A 12,820-nucleotide genomic window follows, 5' to 3' on the forward strand; every position below is an offset into this window, starting at 1 on the left:
CATATCATGGACCACCAAGAAAACAAGTCTGTCTTGGAAAGAGTGAAATCAAGTCTCTCCTGTACACAAGGATTTTGAAGCTCCATCTCACATACTTTGGGCACATGGCCAGAAGGGACCAGTCCTTGGAGAAGGACATCATGCTCAGAAGGGTGGAGGGACAGTGAAGAGGATGACTGTGAATGAGATGGATTGATACACAGTAACTGAGGCAATGAGGGAAGTGTGTCAGAGTCAGTGAGCCTGGCTCAGGACAGGGCAGACTTCAGAGCTATTGTCCATAGGGGTCACTATGAGTCACAGGAGACTCAAGGGGACAAGCAGCACTTAGTACCTTAAAACCGTTAAGAGCAGCCAGCTAAGATGCAAGACTGGTCTCTCCCAGTCTAGAGTAAAGAATGAAGAAAATCAAAGGTGCACACAAATAGTGGGGCCACAGCATTAAAAGACCTTGCAAAGCTCAACTTCACAACCCTCAAACCAGAATAATATTTGTTATGTGGTTACCACTGCTGGTGCCACAGAAAGAGAGCACAATAGAAAGAGATCACAACTCTATCCTGGATGGAGTTGAAGATAAATGTAGAATAAAACATAAATATCAGTAAAATTGCCAGCACGGTTGTCTGATAGACTGGTGGACCACTGCAACTATGGTCCCTCGCCACCCTTTGAGCCAGGAACTGACTTTACCCCCACAGGACAACTTTTGGAAAAAGTATGTCGGGGATAAGGTGGAGGGACAGAAAAGAGACCCTCAACAAGATGGACTAATGCGGTGACTTTAAAAGTCGGCTCAAGTATGTGGGAGATCACTGAGGAAGGCACAGGATAAGAGTCTGATAATTTTAAAAAGTAGTTCTGGTTGCTAGGTAGTAAACTTAAAAGCACACAGTTCAAATCCACTACTTGCTCCAAAATTTGGGAATCTCCTCCTCTGAGATTTACAACATCTGAAAACCTGCTGGAGGGTCAGCTATTAGTTCCAACTTGATGGTACATAACACCATATAAGGAAAGTATTCTTTACAAGTAATTTTTGTTTAACAAATTAAAACTAAAGTAGAAAAATGTTGTTTTTGTTGGGTGCTGTCAAGTACAACTCAAAGCAACCCTATGAACAAAAGATGGGAACCGTGTTTTATCGTGAGAAAAATGTTGGAGTCATGCTCATGGAAAGATATTTTTTTCATACATAAATCTCTTTTTGACTACCCTATACAAACATCTCTAGCTAATACATGTTAAAATGAATTCTTAGGCCTCTGGGAGTGAAAGAGAAAAAAACTAAGGCCGAGGAATAATTCCAAAACTTATATTAACATTTGGCATTTACTTATTCTGGCAAATACATAAGAATATACATAAGAAAGGAGCCTGCTTCCATTTATAACGTAAGGGGCTCTAAGCTTGTGAACTAAGTGGAAACGAGTGTTAACGACTTCCTAGGAAGAATGGTGTGGATGGTGTTTGAGAGTAGATTGAAAACGCCAAGCTTTTCTGAGGAATGTGATCCAGAAGTGTTCTAAATAGAGGGCGATAAAATTAGCACAGAAACTGGCAGACCAGATTAGTCCAGGAAAATAACATAGTGTGCAGTTCGTTCTTTAACAGCAGCGGTGGGAGTAGAATAACCGTGATTGCAGATGAGACCAGGGATACTTTAAGTTACCTTAAAATTGACACTTCCGTTTTTCCACTTTTCAGGGCTAGAAGCTAACGCTGCGCCGGGTGCGCCAGCCAAATCCAGAGAAGGCGTGTAACCTGGCGGCTGACGGGGTGCACACCTGCAGCCAAGCCTCACCTCACCTCGCCCAAACTCACTCGTTCTCCTTGACCCTTTCAAGCCACCACTTCTGTCCCTTCTCATCCAGCTGCATCTCACCGAAGAGCACAGGAGAAATTGGGAAACAGAAAACAAAACAGCATCCCTCGCAAGCGCTACAGCCTTTATACTTCCCCTCCGCTGCACAGCGTCTCTCAATCTCAATCTCAGACCGCTAGTGCATGGCCCGCAATACTATAATAAGAGAAATACAGGCACAAGTAACTTCCCCGCTCCCTTCCGCCCCTCACCTTCACGAAAGCAATCGGGGTTGTGGTACCTTCGATATCTAACAGGATCACAGTTACTTCGGACGGCACTGAAAGCACGACCATTTCCCTACTGGAATTGGCCTTCCGGCAGTGAGGGCAGAGAGCGGCGGCGGCTGCAAACCCCGAAACCTTCTTAGGTTCCGACACCTCAGCAAGATCTGTAAGGCGGCAAACGCGTGCAGCCTGGTAAATGAAAGGGAGAGCCGCTTCTCTGGGAGGTGGAAGTAAAGAAAACGGCCTCTCTGGGTCTCTGAACTCCGGCGCAGTGTAGGACAGAAGGCCGAGACCACGTGGGCAAGAAAAAGGGGCGGGCCTCGCGGGAACCTGATGGGGCGGGGAGGGCAAGCACGAACCCCGATTGGCCGCCAGAGAGCCTCCAACCCGATCCGTCAAAATGGGCCTAGCGTGGGCGGGAACAAAGAAGGGAACGCGGGAGCAGGGTGTGCGGGTGCGCGCTCTCCGCAGACTGGTTGAGCGAGCGGGAGAGGCCCGGGGCACGTGCAGACAGGAGCCCCGCGAGTGGCGCGCCGGGGATGTGAGTGCCCCTTGCCCTCTCCAGCACCTAACCCCCTCCCCGCCCACTACCTCCACTTTTGCATATTTAAAGTAATCTGACCCGGCCCCCCGCCCCTCCTCCCTGCCTCAGCGCATAGTGGAGGTCGTGTTGGATTCTCGTTTTCCTGACTGCGTGGGTCCCCGGCCCAGGCGATCATTTGGGAAGGCCGAGCGCACCCCCTCCCCGGCGTGCATCGCTGCTTCCTGTTGGGCTGGTTCCTGCCAGCTCGAGGACAAAACGCGTGCGCGCGGCGGATGGGCGCGTTTGCATCATCAGCGACGAGCGAGCGTCGGGCGCAGTCAGCCTTTCTCCGGCGCAGCTTGCCCACGGCTTTGATAGCACCCGCCGCCCCAGCAGCAGCTCCGCACTGGGGAGCGAGGGAGGAAAAAAGGCGGGGTTGACGGATTTTTTGCTAGGAGTGGGTTGGATCGGACGTCAGAGACAAAAGGCTCTCAAGGCAAGAGGGATTGTGGTTCAGCGACGGCGCTGATCGAGATTTTTGACCCAAGGACTTCGTCGTTTTTTTCCTTTCACTCCAAGCCAGCGTCCCCTCACTCGCGACCTCGTTCCTCACCAGGAGGGCCACGATGGAGGTCCCGCCCCGGCTTTCCCATGTGCCGCCGCCATTGTTCCCCTCCGCTCCCGCTACTTTAGCTTCCCGCAGCCTCTCCCATTGGCGGCCGCGGGGTCCGCGGCAGCTCGCCCCGCTCCTCCCTTCGTTAGCTCCCAGCTCCTCCCGGCAGGGGGCGCGCCGGGCCCAGCGCCACGTCACTGCCCAGCAGCCCTCCCGATTGGCGGGCGGGGCGGCTATAAAGGGAGGGCGCAGGCGGCGCCCAGATCTCTTCCGCCGCCATTTTAAATCCAGCTCCATACAACGCTCCACCGCCACCGCTGCTGCCGCGACACGGTCCGCGCGCCAGCACCACCCTCCTGACAGTTCCGCCACAATGGAGGACATGAACGAGTACAGCAACATAGAAGAGTTCGCAGAGGGATCCAAGATCAACGCGAGCAAGAATCAGCAGGATGACGGGTACCGCACGCTTCTCACTCCTGCCCTAGTGCGCCCCACGCGCCTTCGGTCTCTTGGGAGCCGCGCGCTGCCCCCGTTCTTGCCCAGAGTCTCTTCCCCGCGTGCTCGATGGGCCTTAGTTGCTTGAAGGAGGAAAGAAAGTAGGAGACGAAGGGGGTGACTCCGGAGCCCGAGAGGGTGGGGGAAGGGTGGAGGGGTTGGCGGAGGCGACCGGCGGCGGTGGCGTCTGGGCTCCGAGTGCGCAGGCGCCGCGTGCGGCCCAGGGAGGAGGGGCCGGCTTGGCTGCGCCACATGCAGCAGCTGCTGCCGCCTCCTCATTGTGTCTGCGTTACTGCTTCGCGCAGAGTGACTGGGGGAAGTTTGGAGAAATCCTGGTCTAAGGACCAGCAGCCAAACGACGCCCCAGCTCTCCATCGAGAACCCCTGTAATGAGTGTGTGTGGGTAGAAGGTTCGCTTGACAGCTGAGAAAGGGGGCGGTCCTAAGTTGGGAGCGAAGAGTTGAGTAAAAGTGGGTCCGCTAAGAAACTGTTCTGTAGTCGGCCGACCTGGTGTTTTGCACGTTGAAGAGTGCGTTGGCCACTGTTTTCCCGTAAGTGACATCGAGGAATTGGGGGGCAGGTGTCTTTGGAGCACACCTTTGTTTGTCTTGCAAGTTTAGGTGGCTAATTTGTTAAAACAATGAAAAACCTCAACTTTTCTTTCTAGTAAAATGTTTATTGGAGGCTTGAGCTGGGATACAAGCAAGAAAGATCTGACTGAGTATTTGTCTCGGTTTGGAGAAGTGGTAGACTGCACGATTAAAACAGATCCAGTCACTGGACGGTCAAGAGGGTTTGGATTTGTACTTTTCAAAGATGCTGCTAGTGTTGATAAGGTAGGAACTTGTTTGCATGGTCCTATTCTGGGCTGGGGGGAGCGGTTGTTGTGGTTTACTAGCCACAAATGGTTCTGAGATTTAGTTGTATATTGTTAAATAATCCTGTCTTCCAGGTTTTGGAACTGAAAGAACACAAACTGGATGGCAAGTTGATAGACCCCAAAAGAGCTAAAGCTTTAAAAGGGAAGGAACCCCCAAAAAAGGTTTTTGTAGGTGGATTGAGCCCAGATACTTCTGAAGAGCAAATTAAAGAATATTTCGGCGCTTTTGGAGAGGTGGGCTATTTTTATCATTATTCTTTGGTACACTTTTTAGAGGTTTATTTTTGCCCCTCTTAAGGGGTAGATTTATGCAGCAACCAAGGAGAGGATTCCTGTTACTGCTTGGGTCCTTTATAGTGACTGTCGTGATTGCTGCTTTTCATGCTTAACAAAAACTGCAATGTCTTGTTTTTCTTGGCCGAATCTGGATGTTTTGGGATAGTCTGATTTTCCACTTAAAAACTAGTGACATCTGTTGGGGACAAAATTGTATTGGATTTGGAAAGTTTTAGTCTCTCCCATCCTTTCTCTTCACACATGCATCAGTCATTAAGATGACTGAGTAGTGGCTTCTATGCGGAAACTATTCAGGATAAGCTAACATGCTGAAACCTGTGACATTTAAAAGAATTTTTTTTTTTTTTCAATAACTTTTTAACATAGGATGTGTCTTAATTTCAGATTGAAAATATTGAACTTCCCATGGATACAAAAACCAATGAAAGAAGAGGATTTTGTTTTATTACATATACAGATGAAGAGCCAGTAAAGAAATTGTTAGAAAGTAGATATCATCAAATTGGTTCTGGGAAGGTAAAGCTAATTATATGTTGAAATTGGTGTTTTATTTTTGTTGCTGTTTAATAATTTTTCAAGAATCTAAAAATTGCACTTAAGTTAAAAGTTAATCTCTGTTTGTTTATAGTGTGAAATCAAAGTTGCACAACCCAAAGAGGTATATAGGCAGCAGCAACAACAACAGAAAGGAGGAAGAGGTGCTGCAGCTGGTGGGCGAGGTGGTAGTAGGGGTCGTGGACGAGGTGAGACTTGGTTCTTGGAAAATTACTTGTTTTACATTGTCAATAAACACAAGAAGTAAAAGCAGATTTAAACGTGAAAATATATCTCACCAATGAGTAGTTTTAGGGAAGGTTTTGTGAGAGTACTAACTTTGTATTTTCAAATAACTATCACTTTGACAAGTATCATCACTGGTGGGAAAGTATTGTGAAGTGTGGTTAAGATTACATGATATACTGATAAGTTCTTGGACAGTTCTTATTTTAATCAGAACCACCTTCCAGTCTTAAAAAAGTTTGTCCTGTTTCCCAATTAAAACTTAGAAAACATGAATGGGCACAATTGGACTTTCTACCCGCTTTTTGATGACAGCTGAAAACATTCATTATTGGAGCCAACAGATAACTACAAATACATGTTTATGATTTATGAAGTGAAGGACAGAAACATTTTTTATGTTAGAATTGGGGGTCAGAAGTATTTCCTAACAATCATTGTGCATTGTTTCAGGTCAGGGCCAAAACTGGAACCAAGGATTTAATAACTATTATGATCAAGGATATGGAAATTACAATAGTGCCTATGGTGGCGATCAAAACTATAGTGGCTATGGCGGATATGATTATACTGGGTATAACTATGGGAACTATGGATATGGACAGGGATATGCAGACTACAGTGGTAAGAATATTTAACTTAATTTCATAAACCAAGTGTAATCCCATTCTGACATTGTTTCCATGTGTATGGGTTTTCCATTTATTGAAGTGTTTACCTTTTTTTAGAATTTGATAGACTATAGGGTGATTCTTTTTCTTTTATAGACACTGCTGCTTGCTTTTAATAGTGTGGTTCAAAATAGCTCAGTGTTTCATGTTTGGCATGCAAAGCTTTAACCATTTGATCTGTCTTTATGTGTTCATTATGCTCACTTCCTAGGACACAATCTTAACGTACTTTTTTTTCTTTCTTTTTTTTTTTTTTTTTTTCCCCCCCAAAATAGGTCAACAGAGCACATATGGCAAGGCATCTCGAGGAGGTGGCAATCACCAAAACAATTACCAGCCATACTAAAGAAGGTCACTGACAAAAAACAGCGGGAACTTCATTGCAGGCCGTGTGTCACCCTGACCACGTCTATCTCTGGGGGTCGCACGTTGTGGGCAGAGCGCAAGGCATACACCAGAAAACGCTGTCCTGTGGTATGGTCTCTTCCAACTTCATGTACCAGCGTAAAGATTAAAGTGGAAAACTTCAGACTTTGGCTTCTTTTTAATCTTTTTGAAGATTAAGTGTCTAAACTTAACTTAAATGGTTTTTTACAGGAGTTAAAGTACTTAAATGCCTTTTTACAGCTTAATCATTTTGGTCTTCTGTTTAGTGTTGTATTTCAATTGTGGAGCCTCATTTTAAGTGTTCATTCTTTAAGATTTAATGCTTGCTTTTTCTTTTTATAGCTAATAGTGAAATCTACAAACCAAAACAAATCTGGGATATAAATTAAAGATCATATGCACAAAACAGTTCCTTTTCCTTGCAATAAATGAGAATTTCATACTTAATGATAAAAGTTTACTTGGCTTACTAGATATTTCTAGTAGACCTTGATTTAGTTAAAAGTTCATTTTGTGATTGTGGGAAAGTTGCATTCTCAAATTCTCTTCCCTAAACATTAATTTTATTTCATTTGAGCTCTCCAGGGTGAGTTCACTAACTACCCAAATTGGGGTTTTTTTGATGAATATGTATGTGATCTTTAATTATTGAAGAAAATAATAAAGTGAGGACTTAAAACAGTTCATGAAAGTGGACCTTTGAAAGCTTGTCAGAGTTGCACAAATCTAATTGCTATTTTGTTTTTGTTTTTAGGAGGAGACGCTAAAGTAACCCATCATGCAGGACAACGTTGAAGATTGATCTTCTGTTGATCTCAGATGATTATTTTGTAAAAGACTTTCTAGTGAACAAGACACAATTGTGTCCAACTGTACATAGCTGCCAATTAGTTTTCTTTGTTTTTACTTTGTCCTTTGCTATCTGTGTTTTGACTAAATGTGGATTTGTGTTTATACAAATTTTATTTGTATGATTTCATGTTACACCTCCAATAAATGCTTCCTTATGTGATTGTTTTTCTGTGTCAGGTACTAAATAGCTTTGTAATACTAAATAAGCAATAATCCAAGCACAGTTTGTTTGATCCATAGGGATGACAGTGGTCATTTATGAGTAGCAGACCATGTTGTCACCCTATTTCCCATTTTTATAGATGTAGTTTATTCCCTAAAGCTTTGTCTTTTTATTGACCAAGATTTCTGCTACCCCACTAAAGCCATTCAGTAGCCTACTGGAAAGGGCTTTAGCAAGGTTGTTGAGTTTTTTGGCAAATATTTGAAAATACAAAGGACATTTTAAACTGATAAAAAGCTTTTGTTTCACTTGCTGTTTTGGAAATGAAGCTTTAAAAAAAGGGTTTTACCTGAGGACTATGAAGTGTTATAAGATTAAAGTATTTAGTGGCAGAAGAGGTTCTGTTCAGCATTGTCTATATTGGTGGTACCTAAACAGGTGCTCTATAATGGTATAGGTATTGATAGAATTAATAGGAACGCATAAGGTTTGAATTCTCAGGAAAAGTCATGATGATTTTTCATACAGTAAGTTCTGAGCTGAGTAGTACCTATTTCTGTATTCATGTCTGAGATTACATGAGCTAAGTGCTCAGTCTTGGCTTAAAATACACATTAACCAGGTTATAGCACTAGCAGGCTTGCCTGGTACATTGAAAAGGAAACCAAAAAACAGGTTTCTTTGCTGGTCTTAGAATACTTCCTGTTTGGACTTTTGGATTCGTTGTTGGATTTAAGGAAAAGTTCCCTTGGTTCAACATTAGTCTGTAATAAGATGTACTTGGTATGTTCAGATGTGAAAGTGTAAACTTAAATGATTTCCCAAGAAGATAATTGTGTAATTTTTTTTCCTTCTCTTTTGGTCCCTGCAAGTTTTTATGTTCCAATGATTGTACTTGCTGGGCTCTTGAGTTTATAAGCTCTTGGCCTTGTGTTTTGTTCATGATTGAACCCAGGGCAAGTACAAATACATGTTACCACAAGGAATTTTATTTCACCATGCACCTGAAGGGAAATAGTTTATTTAAATTACTCATTTTTTTAAAAATGTGTTGCCAGCATCTGGGTGCAATGTTTTTAGAATAGTGCATCCTGTAAATTCAAATTGACAGTTAGATGGCAAGTTGACTTTGAGATTGTCCTTTCCCTGATCCCAAATAAAGGCTTTTTATAAAAAACCAAGCTCTTCAGTCAAGTCTTAATACAGAAATACCTATAGAAGCAATAAAACACTGAGCAGTAATAGTGAACTTGAACTTGGTTTTCCCTAAGGACTTGGTTGTGGTTTCCTACGTTTGGATTTAGTGCCTGTGTAAATGTTCACCAACTAAGGTTTTAAGTTAAAAATAGGCACTCTATCCCATTCCAGAGCATTAGTATTCCGGCAAAAGTGATTACATTCCGATGTACCTGTTATTCCAGCATAAAGTGCCCCATTGGGTACCATCTAGTCAGAAACAACCTTTAGCTGACCCTCCAGTGGGTTTTCAGAAGCAATAAACCTTAAAAGAGATGCTCTTGTCAGAGCAGATACTGGATTTGAACCACGTGCCTTTGGACTTTGTACACAGCTTCTCAACCATGTGGCCACCATTGCTATAATGGGTATAAATTGTTAAATACTTGGTTTCTGGAGTTGTGGCATAATCACTCATGTCTATGGCAATACAACTAAAAGCTCTGGTGACCTCAGGTAATAGAACTATGCTGCCAACCAAAGGCAGGTGGTTTGAATCCACAAGAGAAATGAGCAACCTTGTTTACAATGTCCAAGAACTCGGAGAGTGAGTTTGTTTTGGTTAAGTTCTGTGTACTGTTACGCCTCCTCATAGAAACCTAATTGGCAACATTGGTTAAAACAATATTAATACTTTATAGTCTGTCATGTAGCTGCTTCTGTAAAAATGTTAACATGAATTGAAACTAATAATTCAGCTGACCCTCACTTAGGTTTTCAGAGGCAGTAAATCAGATTATCCAGCTTTCTCCTGCAAAGCTCCTTTACCCAAAGGCCATCTGAGCTCCCTTTAAAAAACAACACAAACAGGGTTATTAGATTGGGGTTTTATATTTATTTTAAATTGGATGTGACATTTCAGTGAAACTTTGTAATGTGTTTTTTATTTTGGTTTTTTTTTTAATCTTTGATCTTTTCTAAAACCAGAAAAGGACATAGTGCCCATGGTAATGTTAGGCATTCTCAAGACTTCACGTACCCCTCTGATGATTTAATCTCTCAAATCAGTATTCACAGGCCTTTACTCATTTTGGGCGGTGTATCACACGGGAGAAAAGTGGGCAGTCTCCCATGCGATTCAACTGCCTCCGATAACCCACTGGTAGGTCAGCTTTGGGTCAGTTCCTAATTGACAATACACAACAATTATAATCCTGAGGGAACTCTGATAGTCTGGTGGGTAAGGAGTTGCACTGCCAATTCAAAGGTAGGCAGTACAGATCCACCAGTTGAAGGGGAAAATGGGCAAACTCCTTGCAATTTACAGCCTCTGAAAAGCTCCTGGAGGATCAGCTATGAATTGGTTTCAACGGGTTGGCACATAACAATCCTGAGCCTTGGTTCCATAGTGCTTAATGTGAGTTGCTAAAAAGGTGAACAACATTGACCATGCAACTCCCTGCCACTAAATTAGAGCTAACTTAGTTGACCCTCTAAGTTTTTGAGGCTATCAATTAGAGAGTGGAAGACTGCCTATTTTTCTCCCTCTGAGCTGCTGGTAAATTTGAATCACCAGATAAGTTTGACTTTGGGTTAGCAGCCACAACTCTATGGACTAGGTCACCAAAACTGGGTGGTTTATTCCCTTAGAAAGATTTAGGTCACCACAGTTGGGCAGTTTTACTGCCTCAGAACCTGATGGGAAAGTTGCCGCCCACTTTTGGCAGTGAGTTTTTTGGTATTATAATCTTGGAGAGAGGTTGGGATTAAGAATTGGCTTTAAAAAGTTTTAAACATTTGTTCTTACTTAGAGTTACTTAAACTGGGAGCTCTGGTGGCATAGTGATAAGAAGCTACACTGTAACTCCAAAGGCATACAGTTCAAATCCACCAGCTGATCCATGGGAGGATGGACAGTCTCCTCCCTTTGAAAGTCTGCTAGAGGAGCAGCGATGGGTCAGTTCTGATTTGACGGCACATGGTAACAAGTAGACTCTAGTTAGTATATCAGAGATGATGAGGATGGCACCAAATAGGTCTGTGTGAATCGTACTTGACAGTACCTAACAATTTCAGCTAGTTCTGGCAACACAGTCTGCTAAACCAAAGGTTCTTTGGTGGTTTAAATCCACCAGCAGGTCTAAGGCAGGAAGATGGCAACCTCTATCTCTGCATTTTACAGCCTCTAAAAATCCACTGGAGAGTCAGCTATGAGTCGGTTCTGAATTGATAGTCTTTTTTTTTAGTACTTTCAAATAATGCTTAAGCCTTGCATTTGGCAAGCACTTCAGTTTAGAAAAAGACGAGAAACATTTTTCCTGCAGCAAGTTTTCTCATAACTGTTCCAATGAGCAGTTTTCGTTGGTTTTTTTTCTCTTACGCTATTCCAATCCTTTTTTTTCCCAAATCTAAACAAAATAGAGTTCTCCAGATGTAATTTAAATTTTTATAAAAGCATATTATTTCAGGAAAATTAAAGATTGAAAACTATCTTGCTTAAAGTGTCCTTGAAGCAGTTGGCTCTGAAGTAGCACAACCAACTAAAATGTATTCAAGTTACTCTCATTGATGAAGTTGCATTAAAGAACTTTCTTCAGTTGATCTTTACATAGGATTTTTTAAAAATCTGAGTTGTCTGGTAGGCTGAATCTCCTGTTAGAGACAGGAATACTCAACCTACAAAAGACACTATTCAAACTGGATTTATCCCTTTATTTTCCAAACTGTGGAATTAGCTAATTAAAAAAGCCAACTCTAATAGCCTACAAAAGATACTATTCAAAACAGATTTGTCAATTCAGTTTTCAAATTGTGGACTTAGCTAATTGAAAAAGCCAACTCTGGTTGCATCTTTGAAAGCTGCCTTAGTTTCCAGGACTACTATAACAAAATACCATGGTCTTGAGTGACTTACAAAGCATTGTTGTACTTTATCCACTTTTATCCTATTCTCTCAAACCCCCCACCCCCAACCCATGCCAGACCTTCTTTATAACAGTGGTGCTAGCAGTATTTATCCTTTTGTGACTGAGATATTTCAATCAATATGATCTGTTCCAGGGTCCCCCATGTTGTGTAATGTTTTACAAATTCTTTGTTTTTTCAGTACTATGTAGTATAGACATTGCATTGAAACATGAAAGAGCTGTGTAAAAGGAATATATGATTAGGCATAATACGTATAGCAACATCCCAGAATAACAGATATATCAGTGTAAAGAGGACTCGGGTGGTGGGGTGGGGGCAGGTATTTAATTGTACAACAAAGAATGAATGAATATTTAAAACAAAACCACAAGTGAATGGGGGGAAGGGAGGACAAGGGGGTAAAATGTGCAACAATGAATGAAAATCTAACTTCTCAGTAAATGTTCATTAAAATCATAATTAAAATAAAATTTTATTTTAAAAAAGAATTATTGTACTAACATCACTGTCTATTCATGTAGGGAGAGAACTTCAAGAAGCTAGATTGTGAAGTAATAAAAATAAAATTGTACTTGGTATGTGCCATCTACACATAGCCAACTACAACTTATAATAAATATGACCTTATGAACAAAAGATCAGAACCTTACTCTGTCCTGCACCACCCTCATGTCTCAAATCAATCTGCTTGAGCCCATTGTTGCAGTCACTGTGCAGCCCATCTTTTTGAGGGTATATTTGCTCACAGTTTGGTGGGCTAGAAGTCCATATCAGGATATGGGCTGTGATCCCTCCTGAAGAGTTTATGCCTCTTGGCTCCATGCCTGTCTCCTACCTTCTAGTGGCTTCCCTCAGTCCTTGGCTTTACTTGGTTGGCATCGGCCTCCATGTTGTTATTGTTATGTGCCGTCGAGTCGTTTGTGACTCATAGTGACACTATGTACAACAGCCCTAAACCCTG

At 42.6% G+C, this 12,820-nt stretch overlaps 2 protein-coding genes across 3 annotated transcripts in view; one reads left to right on the plus strand and one right to left on the minus strand.

The window, feature by feature from the left end:
* ENOPH1 (enolase-phosphatase 1) overlaps positions 1-2,160 on the minus strand; it is a 48,963-nt gene extending 46,803 nt beyond the window's left edge. The window contains exon 1 of the mRNA XM_006885276.1: positions 2,077-2,160. Within this exon, the coding sequence (XP_006885338.1) occupies positions 2,077-2,160 (84 nt within the window). The remainder of the gene's footprint in view (positions 1-2,076) is intronic.
* A 1,080-nt stretch (positions 2,161-3,240) lies between these two features.
* HNRNPDL (heterogeneous nuclear ribonucleoprotein D-like) lies at positions 3,241-6,722 on the plus strand. Of its 2 annotated transcripts, XM_006885277.1 has the most exons (7): positions 3,241-3,686; positions 4,393-4,561; positions 4,678-4,839; positions 5,287-5,418; positions 5,531-5,645; positions 6,136-6,306; positions 6,629-6,722. In XM_006885277.1, the coding sequence occupies exons 1-7, from the start codon at positions 3,241-3,243 to the stop codon at positions 6,697-6,699; spliced, it is 1,266 nt and encodes a 421-aa protein (XP_006885339.1). In that variant the 3' UTR covers positions 6,700-6,722. The 2 variants fall into 2 exon arrangements, with proteins under 2 accessions (XP_006885339.1, XP_006885340.1); XM_006885278.1 differs by lacking the exon at positions 6,136-6,306 and having other exon boundaries at positions 6,629-6,699.
* The last annotated feature ends 6,098 nt before the right edge of the window (positions 6,723-12,820 follow it).

Source organism: Elephantulus edwardii, unplaced genomic scaffold (genome assembly GCF_000299155.1).
Source record: "Elephantulus edwardii isolate Elephantulus edwardi_28Jun2011 unplaced genomic scaffold, EleEdw1.0 scaffold00042, whole genome shotgun sequence".
NCBI lineage: Eukaryota > Metazoa > Chordata > Mammalia > Macroscelidea > Macroscelididae > Elephantulus > Elephantulus edwardii.